Genomic DNA, 11,072 nt, shown 5'->3' with positions numbered 1-11,072 from the left:
GGTGGAGGGAGGGAGGGAGGGGGGCGAGACCAAACCAAAACAAGTGTTATGTAACACCCTGATGCTGCAGATGTTTCTGACTCCAACCGCGGGGAAGCAGCGGAGCAGCGATGCTCGGTGCCGCCCACGAGCCCGCTCTGACACGGTTACCTGGCGTCCCTCTCATCCTCCCTGGGTTGACAACATGAGCAGCAGCTCACAGCAGCATGACATCACCGCCTCCGCTCCGACCAAGTGATGCTCCTGCCTCTGTGTGTGTGTGTGTGTGTGTGTGTTTGGGGTTTCTGGTTACTCCTGCCTGTCTGCCTGCCTGCCTTAGTTTTATTCGTTTGGAGGACAAGGAAGCAGCACATAGTTGAGGCGTGTGTGTGTGGCTAAGAAATGACCTGCTGTAAACACTGGGTGCAACTTTTGTTTACAAGCCCTGCTTGTAAGGGATCATCTGAAGGCCTGCAGCGCTCTGACCCCCCCATCAATGTCAGCCTGCTATAAAAACAGACCTCAAATAGTGAAAATATTTGATGTTTTTAGGAGTTTTTTTTTGCTCTCAATTGGACTTTTAACTAATTGTATTTGTCACTGAAGTTTGGGGGGGTTGAATGTGCATTAAGTCCCTCCTCTGCAGGTGTATGCTGAGTGGAAGCAGGCAGGCTCGGCGTCCAGGCTGAATGTGTGATTACTGGTGTGAATCAGGTCACAGGAAGTGGCGCACTCTATCTGGGGCAGAACTTCAGCCGCCACAGATGGCGGGGATGCCTCAGCTCAGCTGTGCTGGAAAACAAACACGCTGCTTGCGCCTTTAATAATAATAATAATAATAAAAATAACAACAACAATAAATCGACCCATCCAGGTGATTGCAGCGTGAGCAGCCAGTCACGTGACCCGACTACGTGATAACCTGAATCGATCACCTCTGATGATTTCCCCCCACCCCCCCATAGGACGGTGGCGCATACGTGCGCGACTGCCAGCATGCGTCTCTGTTCAAATAAACACCGTGGATGCACGGAGGCGATCTGCGGACCGACTGTGACCTAAAAACATTGTGTTTATATTCAGCAAAAAGTTCGGTTTGAAAACACCTGACAGGCTGCACATGACGAGTGATGAGTCCTAAACGGGCTCACAGCTCCGGAGGAATGACAACAACGCGTAATAACGCGCGCATCAGGGTACGAAACAAACAAACAAAAAAGACGGGTGAAGAAACGCGTACCTTTGAGAGGAATAAAACACGGATCTCCACGTAGCCGAGAAAAATGTCGCACCTCCTCGTTTTCCTGGTGGAGGAGCCAATTCCTAAAACCTCTTTCGCATTCCTTCCCAGGCAAAAATTTTTTTCCCCCTCTTTCTCTCTCTCTTTCTGCTCTCCGGCCTTGGCAAGTCCTGCAGAGACGCAATGTTTTGACGCGCAGCGATGCCCAGCAGAGTTTACAGAGGGGGAACAGAGAGTAACGAGGCGACCAGCCGGAGCAAGAGGACTCACCTCCTTCTCCCTCCCGGATACGCTCGAGTTCGCAGCGAAAACCGCTATTTCTCTGATTTAGCTGGTTTTCCGCGTTCAAGGAGAAAATAGATCTCTGGCTACAAGTTTTAAAGTACCGTGCCATGCATGTTTATAGTGAGCATGGTGTTATTTTAGATAAATACGTAAAGTGGCAATGTTTTGTGGTCTTTTTTTTTTGTTTGTAGCGGGTTTTACAGACAAAAGCGTTTCAACGAGCCGAGCACGAAAAGGTCAAGCACAGACTGTTTTTTTTTAAACAAAAAAAGCTTTCCCATCTACGTTTTTACAATAGCACAAAAGTTTGCTTTACATAACATCGAATAATGGCAGCTAAAGCGCTGTCCAGGACGTTAACCATCTTGACCTGACACTCTTTGTCAAAGAGACGACTTTCTTTTTTATTAAATTAAATGACAAGCGTTCCAACCAATCAGATAACCGACAGGGCATAGCAACACCCCGCCTATTGGTCGAGAGGAAAGAGGCGTAACCAATAGTCTCAAAATCCGGAAGTTCTTCCGTTTACGGAATTTTCCAATAAAGTACACAGGCAAACTGTGCTGTTTATGAAATAAAATCAAAGCTAGACGAGGAAACAAAGCGCTTTAGTGGTTGTCAGAATGCAAATAATTTAATAATAAATATACATATCCAACCTTCTTAACGTTTCTGCTTCAGGCAGAACTTTTTTAATCCAACCTGCAGCGCCATCTTGTGTCAGATTACCAAACACCTGTTCATATGATTCATCTAACCTGTAACTAAAGGACAAAAACAACCAAAGTAACCTGTTCATAAATACTACCTGCACAACACATCTGTAGGAATAAATACAACTTGTCAACATTAATGAAAATTGATTTTATTTCTTTTTTGGCTCACAGAAGGTGGGATAAAGCACTGAAAAAACAACATATTGAGACATCTTCATTATGAACATGCTAAATAAAACCACACTCTGTCCAGCACAAGTCATTTTATAAAAAACATCATTTTTTTTCCAATATGATTTATAAATCAAGTCTTTCAAAAATTAATAATTTTAATAAAAAAATCATAATAATAATAAAAAAAGAATCGGGGAAACAAAACACTGAGACTGATTGTAAAATACATTCAGACAAGACTACATTCATCGCAGAGTGGTCACGAGTTCCCACCCGTCTGCAGCGTCACTGGCCTCGCAGCTGAGATGCTGAAACATTGTCTTGCAATTTTTTTTAAATATATATATTTATATATAAACATCAACATCAAATGACAGCGATAAACCAATCAGTCAACAAACATCACTACCTCTAACGAAATGCCAGATAATTTAAATATTTCATTTCTTAAATATGTTTCATTTGTGCAAAACTTCACCCTTTAAAATCACTGGTGAGCAAACAATTAATTCGATTCTGGAGGGGGAACTTACATGTAAAAAAAATAATTAAAAATAAAAATACATCAGTATTACAGTAGTGAGCTGTAAAACTAAGCAGCGCTCTTCACGTCCGCAGCCCCTTTCATTTTCAAATAAAACATCTCACAGTTTATGACTAGTTTGTTACAGCTGCGGCCTCACGCCAACCTGACCATAAAGTAATAATAATAACAATTAAAAAAAAAAAAAAGCAGAAACTGGGACGTCGACGGTAAAGCTACGTCTGCTGGTGAAGATCAACACTATGAAATGTCAGCTGGAAGCAAGAAAAAACAACATCTTCGCTTCGGTAAACCTTTATCAAAACATCTGAAATAAGACGTTATTTAACCATCAATAATAATCAGGACCCATAAGATTTATAAACACAAAATTTCAGTGGTCATTTTGTCCCATTTTGAGACAGAGGGGCTTTAAATACCGTAGACGTCTAACACTGTTTTGTGTCAAAGTGTGCAGCCGTGGGACGGAACATGGGGGGGGGGGGGGGGGNGGGGGGGATACAAGAACTCTGTCAAGTTAACCAGGTTTGTGCTGTTGTATTATATTTGTTGAACAGGATTACAAAAGATGCCAACGTACAGCCGTTTTAGAGGAAGACTGTGCCTTCGTGTTCACCTAAAGAACAAGTTTAGGGGTTTTTAGGAAGCTACGGTAAAAATACTGCGTCTGTGTGCAGGCTGCTGTGTCAGGGTCCAGATCGGACATCTTAATCTTTCTGCAGGGTTAAATCACCCGCTCATACAAGTTGGTTTTTACAGCAGCTGGATAAATAATTCTCTTTTTATGAACATTTACATACAGGGCAATGAGTGGCTAAAACTGTGTGTGTGTGTGTATGTGTGTGTGTGGTATTTATTAAAACCTTCTCTGTAATAACCTAACTCGAGCCCGGCAGATGAAGTGTTTATTATTCCCCATGAGCAGAATTAGTGTCGTGTGAGATTTCAATCTGTCGTGGGGCGTGCAACAATGCTTTGAGTGTCCCTCCGACTGTGGATGGACGTCTGCGGCTCGTTAGTTTTGGAGACAAACCGTTCCAAAGATGGCTGCCACAGCCGATTGACCGTAGTAGCCTTTGACGCAGTCGGTAGCACAGACGCCGAGCTAAAAAAAATCTGGATCGTTACCCGAGCGCTGTTTGACTGCTTGTATTTTAAACGTCGCCGTTAACTAGTGTCATCGGCCGTCTGTTAGCGAAATATCTCATGAACCACTGGACAGATTTTCACGAATCTCTTGGGAAGCAACAGCTGGATGGACGTCCACAACCGATTAGCGTTCAGAGTCGATCCACTAAAGCTGGTCAACATTATTGAGGTTATTGAGCTAAAATTTGGTGTGGTGGTAGCTGAGAGTCATCCCCAAGACACAGTCAGAGCGCTGCAGGATTGGTCCAAACGGCTCTGGCTCCATTAGTCTCTCGTCTTGAGGTGATCTCAGTTTAAAAGGCGGCGGGCGATATGTATTCCTTCACACAACGTGAGCTTCTCATTTAAAACATCTTTCCTATAAACCTGCTCAGCGATACAGGGCGGAGCTGTACATTTTAAAACACTTCCCAAGACTGGCTAACTCAACACAGACGGGCTCCTTTAGGATGTTTCTATGGACTCTGAAAGCTTTTCTTTTTCTTTTTTTAATCACCGGGACAAGGATGACAGGCTGAAGGATAACCACGTGTTGGACCGGGGGCGAGGCAGGGTTCGACGGGTCACTCGAGTTTAGACATGCCATTCCTGTCCATGAACTCCTTGAGCCTGGTGGGGAAATCCGTCATGACCCCCGTGGCTCCCAGGTCGAACGCCCTTCGGTAGTCCTCCTCATCATTCAGCACCCAAACGTACACCTGAAACCAGACGCAGGACTTCTACAGTTAATACACACACACACACACATTGCTACTCTATATTTAAGCTTGGACATTTCCTGGTAACTGCCTCTAAATACAACACAACACTTCAGGGACAGTTAGCAGCTGCCGGCTCAGTATGGAAAGTTTTTTTTTCAATCTTGTAACGCAATAAATTAAAGACATGCATATATATGATTACAGACATGTCAACACAAGATGACAGGTAATAGTTTGAGGTGCTACGAATGGGCAAAGTGTAAAGAAACTCAAAGACAGAGGCAGACACTGACTTCCTGTCTGACTCGGTGGGTATTTATCACCTCTTCCACTTCCACCCATACGTAGGTTTATTTTCATTTTTTATTGCTGTAGAGTAAGATTAAAGAGTGACAGCGGTGTTACCTGAATTCCCCTCGCAGTTAGATGCTGAAAAAGAGCTTTCCTCATCAGCAAACTGTAAGTGAAACACACGGAGAGAGGGACGGTTTTCAGAACATAAAGGGTGAAATCAGTGGGTTTGAGCCTCGGTGCACCAGGTAAAACATGCAAAACCTGCATAAAGTGCTCAGTTATCATCAAGATGAGTTGACCAGGGTCCAGCAGACATGAGACAGACCCATCAAATATTAGCTCTGTGTGTGTTTGTTTGTCCGTCTGTTAGCAAAATATCTCATAAACCACTGGACAGATTTTAACGAAACTGTCACATAGTAATGATTGGATGTGCGTCTAGAACTGATCAACTTCTGGAGTCAACCCAATTCAAGATGGCCGCCACGGCTAATCAACCTTAGTGAACACAAAAATGGCTAGAAGTCAGTCACTTTTACAGACACTGAGCTAATATTTGGTGGGGTCGTAGCTGAGAGTCCTCCTCATCACACACCCTGAGCTCTAACAGGTCACTCAAGATCTTTGTTTTAAACTTGGACATTAAAGGCGGCGGGCGACATGCATTCCTTCAAGAAACGCTGTATTTTTTCTCCTAACATCAGGACACAAAGCTTTCTGTGTGCTTTATTACCATCATCTAAATCTTCTTTTTTTCTTTCAGCTGTTCCCTTTTCAGGGGTGTCCACAGTGAGTCATCCTCCTCCATCTAACTCTGTCCTCTGTGTCCTCTGTCCTCACTCCACCTCCCTCCATGTCCTCTCTAACTGCATCCATATATCTCCTCTTTGTCTTTTTCCTGGCAGCTGCGTCTCTAACATCCTTCTACCAATATCCCCACTGTCCCTCCTCTGCACATGTCCAAACCATCTCAGTCTGGCCTCTCTAACTTTATCTCCCAGTCCTTCAACCTGTGCTGGACCTCTGATGACCTCATTCCTAATTCTGTCCGTCCTCGTCCCTCCCAAGGAGAACCTCAACATCTAGCGTGGATTATTTGGGGCACTTTGAGTCTATCTGATTGTTAAATATATTCCTGACATGCAGTTTATGTCTGTTTTAAGTTAATCCGTTACAATACTGATATGGCAGCGGTGATAAACCACTGAAGCGCTAACGTTTCAGATCCACCGTGATGGTCTGCAAACGTACAAAAAAAGACCCTGAACTAAACCCTGCATTACTCTGCTTATATTCATGACGTGTTACGTGTAAACAGAAATCAAACAGAAGCAGTCCAAATAAGATAATAAAGCCTAAACTCGACACGTTTGGATGGGAAACGTACGTGTCTGCGAGCCAGGCGATGAATCGTTGACCTCTCGTTAATCTGCTGGGATCCTTTAATCTGTAAAAAGTAAAGCAGTCTTAGATATATATCCCACAACCAACGGATAAAAAAACTCATGGAGTTCTGCAGAAATTCATTGTGGAACGCCCTCCCCCTCCCAAAAAAAACAAAGCAAACCTTTAACAGCAACTTTTAGGGTTATAACCTGTTGAGCTTTAGCGCCAATAAAGATGATCTGCACTGAATTTAAAGGAAAACTCTGGGAACTGAAGCTCAGGCGGTCACGATGTCCTGAAGTCAGGTTTTAATTTGGTTCTGAAGTGTTTTTGCGGTGTCTGCTGCAGTCTGAGCCGAGGCCGTGAGACAGGAACAAAAACCGTCTTATCAACCACGCCGAAGAAGAGATTTCTTTAAGCTAGTTTTAATTTTAAAAAAAGGGAGCCGCCGAGCTCCAGTTCCCCCAGCACGAAGCCACTCCAGTTCTCCTCTGGCTCGCGGCCTTATCGACGGACGGAGTTTACCTAAACACTGAAGGTCGAGACTTTGCTCGCGTAAGAACACTAATGTGCGTACGTGAGCACATAAAGAAACGAGGCCGAAGAGTCAAGAGGTTCTCCTAGGAGCTAATCTTGCTCTCAGGTGTCTGCGGTCAGACTGATAACCAACTTTTGAGCCGAGCTTCACAAATTGTTCACCGTGGTAAACATAAACCCACCAATCGACCTTTTTTATTTACCTCCAAAGTGACTCAAAGTGTGGCTATAAAAGGACGATAACGTCAGCTGATTGGCAAACCAAAGTGGTGCGTGTGACATTCCCAGTTTTTACAAAGAGGTTTGAGCCTAACAGGACTTCCTGTTAGGCTCTTCATGTAGAAAATAACTCGTATTCGGCTCAGGTCCCACCGAGGAAACCAAAATGTCTGATGGCTGCCCCCCTCCGCTGAGCCTGATCGGACCATTTCCTGAAGCCCCGTGTTCTTGTTGTTTTTGTTTTGTTTTTTGTTTTTTTTAGACACGCCCCCGGAGGCATTTATGGTAACGTTTGCGTGCGCTCACTTGGTTATAATGGAGGGCATGGGGATCTCCAGAAACTGCTCCTTCAGAGGAACGAAGGGCAGGAGGCCCGTGTAGAAGAGACCTAACAGCTGCAGGACTCTGGGAAGGCTGAACAAAACTGGAATGTGGGAGTTCTGCCAACAAAACAAACAAACAAACAAACAAATCTTAGAGCCGATTTCAGCAGTCTGAAGCCACTGGACGATAAGTAAAAAACCATAAGCTCTTACTTTTGAACAGATGGTTTCATAGAACTTGCCTATTTTCATTTTGTGCTGACAAAAAAATAAATAAATAGTCTCTTTTAAAACAGATAATATCAGGAGTACAGCAAACGGCACATAATATGCCCATCGGCAGGCAGAATCTAAGGAATAAAGGGGTTGGACATTTCTATGTTACTTAGATGTGAAGCTGGAGCATGGACAAGGTTTCCACAAAGGAGTCCCCTGTGACCTTTGACCCTGTGGCCTTTAAATCAATAGGGATCATCCCCGACCCGCAAGGTGTCCAGCTGTACAGTTTGACACTCCTATCTTTTACGGTCGCAGAGTTGGGCATATAAAAGTGTAAATAGTTCCCCGTTCAAGGGTTTCTTTGAACAGGGAACACTGATAGCACTGCATCCAAAAAACAATTAATGAAAAAAAAAAATAACATGAAACTGTGGCAACGTCTTTGTTGCTTAGTAGGGATTTGCCAGCTGAAATGACTCAACAAAATATCAATTAGGACTTGATTTAGTCACGAGTAAAACACATTTTATAACAGAATAAAAAAAGGGGATGTTTACATGCTGTGCAAATGTAAAAAATAATTTAAAAAAAAAGTCAGGTTATGAGTTGATAAAAGTACCTCTTTGTAACACTTTTTGACGATGTGATTCCTGGAGTTGCCCCACACGGTCAGGTGCTCTCTGTCGTACTTTACCACCATCTCAGAAACCTGCAAGAACCGGAACGTCTAAATGTTAAAACTTCACCACTTCGTGGCTGGAAGTTGGTAAATGCTTTTTAAAGGATCCTTCAGACATCTGAGGAGTAAATGACATTCGAGACAATCAAATCATTTAACTTTAACTCCAGTAGAAGGAGGTAAAGACCAATCAGATACAAGAAAGAAAAAAAAAAAGTGGGAATTTAATGTTCGGTTTAATCCTGGTCACAGCTCTTTACACAAAAACGGCTAAAAGAAAAAAGAACCCTGAGGACGTTTTACAGGAGCGTTTGAGCGCAGAAAGACACACACCTTCTTAATGAGTGTATCGTTGTTGACCTTGATGTCGATGTTGATGGGGGTGTTGGGGAAGGCGTCAAAAACGTCCCTGAGGAGCGGGATGCGCTTGTCCTCGCCACCCTCGCAGAAGCACTCTGCTCAGACAAGTCGATGAAAACACCAGCTCCAGATTATACTGAAGGACGCAGTTTGAGGTCATGAACAGTGACTGTCTTACCTGTTGTAGATGGCTCTCTGAACGGCCTTCTGGACGAGCTAAAGGCTAGAGGAGCAAAGTGGACCGCTGCCATCTTAAAACGGGCCCAATGTCAAAACTTTTGTTGCGGTTCGAGTGAACACCATTTTAGAAACCTTTATACCATAGAAGTCTATGTCACAGGTGTCAAACTCCATTCCTCGGGGGCCGCTGTCCTGCATGTTTTAGACGTGTTCTTGCTTTAAAACGCCTGGTTTAAATGGATGACTTGTTGCCGCGCTCCTGGAGAACTTGATGATTTGGCGAGGAGCTAATCAAACCATTTGAATCAGGTGTGTTGGAGCAGAAAAACCTACAACCTTCAGGACAGCGGCCCTCGAGGCCTGGAGTTTGAAACCCCTGGTCTATGTAAATAACCATGTTTGTTGCTCCAACAAGCCATCTACAACAGGTGAGATATTAGTTGTTCATAACCGTTCGACAGACCTGAATAAATCAGATCTGTTGCTTTATTAATGCACACTGAGCCGAGCGGATTCATCATTTCAGCTGTGGCTTCAGCAGCTTTTCTGTCGGGGGTTTGTAAATGTTGCTGTTAGTCCGTCGGCCCCCCCATCGAAGTGAGAGGAGCGATGCTTACCCTTCTGAAAGGTCACCCCCAGCTTGCAGAGGTACGGAGGGAGTTCCTGCGGAGAGATTAGAATAAGCTGCATTCATCACTACATCACCTCTGAGATGAATTCATGGATTAACTAACAGTACAGAGGAGATCCCATCAGGTTTCTGCGTAAACAAGGCGACCTTTGAACCAAAAATAATTATTTTCTTTTTACGACAAATAGTGTAAAGAAATCTGCCGATTCCCATGAAACCACTGGACGTGATGGTAACCATCACGTGACCCAATCAGGTGGATCGGTGTGCACTTCGGTCAACTCATGATCACATGATCACATCTCCTCATGTGCTCAAGTGTGTACACAGAAACCACATGCTGTCGATTGGGACAAATATCCCGTGGCGGTAAGTTTCAGTTTAAAAAAAACCCTCTGTGAGCTGCCGTTTGACGAAACCAGAAAAATCTAAAGTTTTCCGTTCCGAGCTAAAAAAAAAATAAAAAAGGAAAAAAAAGGCAGCTAAACGCAAACACGGCGCGAGGACGAGGGAAACCAACTCACGGCGTAGGACATGTCGCTGATGTTGGCGTCGACGCCGCAGACCCTCTGGAGGTTGGCGTCGTGCGAGACCACGACCTGCTCGTCCTTCGTCAGGTGGCAGTCCAGCTCCAGCATGTCGGTGCCAACGTCCACGGCGCTGCAGGAACCGACACACAGCGCGTTAATGGGGCCCACGGCCACGACAGAGACGTGCTGCTGACTCAGCACTGAGCTGTACAGATGGCCTTATTACGCTTCGCTTCCAGGGAGACGGGCTTTCTAGCGATTTAAACTTTTTCTTTGGACTTTGGCTTCTTCTCGCACTCATTTCCCGTTCAGTACTGACCGTTTTCTGAAGAACGTTTCACACCCGACTGACGAACTCGGACATAAAGAGACTCCTAAACTCAAGGAATAAAGCAGGGTCGGGTCGACACACAACAGGCAACTTGGCAACGAGGGCAATTTTAAAATAGCTTGTGTGCCGCTTTGTTACCAGCAACCTGTCACAAATACACAATTTGTTCCTATTTCTTCAGGTGAATCTGTAAAAAAATACCCAAAACAGCACAGTTTGGGACATGAATTAGTATTTTAGCACCTTAAGGGGATTCTCAGAGTGTTATTGGCTGAAAACCTGATGATCAGCTGGAGGATGGTACATCTCTCGGGTCCTGAGTCACATCTTTGCTGTTTTTTTTCTTATTGCTTAAAAACTTACAGATACTGTTCGTCTACTATGGAGTTAGATTTGTTTCACAATTATTCAATCAAAAAAAAATCATGTCAAACAAAAAAAATTAGTATTCAATCAAAAAAATAATAATGTCAAACAAAAAAACATCTTAAAACTTTTTAACCATAAAAATATTTTTTTACAAAACAAAAATTTATTTAAAGATTTTTTTTTTTTTGATTGAAGTCACTAATTTTTTGTTTGAAACTCTTTT

At 43.7% G+C, this 11,072-nt stretch overlaps 2 protein-coding genes across 2 annotated transcripts in view; both read right to left on the bottom strand.

Annotated features, from left to right (window-relative positions):
- ypel2b (yippee-like 2b) overlaps nt 1-1,437 on the bottom strand; it is a 13,330-nt gene extending 11,893 nt beyond the window's left edge. Inside the window, exon 1 of the mRNA XM_017423946.3 lies at nt 1,220-1,437. The gene's annotated coding sequence lies outside the window, so the exon portion shown is untranslated. The remainder of the gene's footprint in view (nt 1-1,219) is intronic.
- A 1,983-nt stretch (nt 1,438-3,420) lies between these two features.
- gdpd1 (glycerophosphodiester phosphodiesterase domain containing 1) overlaps nt 3,421-11,072 on the bottom strand; it is a 21,200-nt gene continuing 13,548 nt past the window's right edge. Inside the window, exons 4-11 of the mRNA XM_017423945.3 lie at nt 10,144-10,279; nt 9,606-9,651; nt 8,782-8,903; nt 8,389-8,478; nt 7,534-7,667; nt 6,473-6,532; nt 5,197-5,248; nt 3,421-4,788 (exon numbers count right to left, since the gene is read on the bottom strand). Coding sequence (XP_017279434.1) covers nt 4,654-4,788; nt 5,197-5,248; nt 6,473-6,532; nt 7,534-7,667; nt 8,389-8,478; nt 8,782-8,903; nt 9,606-9,651; nt 10,144-10,279 — 775 coding nt within the window. The 3' untranslated portion in view covers nt 3,421-4,653. The remainder of the gene's footprint in view (nt 4,789-5,196; nt 5,249-6,472; nt 6,533-7,533; nt 7,668-8,388; nt 8,479-8,781; nt 8,904-9,605; nt 9,652-10,143; nt 10,280-11,072) is intronic.

Source organism: Kryptolebias marmoratus, linkage group LG2 (genome assembly GCF_001649575.2).
Source record: "Kryptolebias marmoratus isolate JLee-2015 linkage group LG2, ASM164957v2, whole genome shotgun sequence".
NCBI lineage: Eukaryota > Metazoa > Chordata > Actinopteri > Cyprinodontiformes > Rivulidae > Kryptolebias > Kryptolebias marmoratus.
The sequence above is the reverse complement of the archived record's forward strand: the minus strand, read 5'-3'. Positions and strand labels throughout refer to the sequence as shown.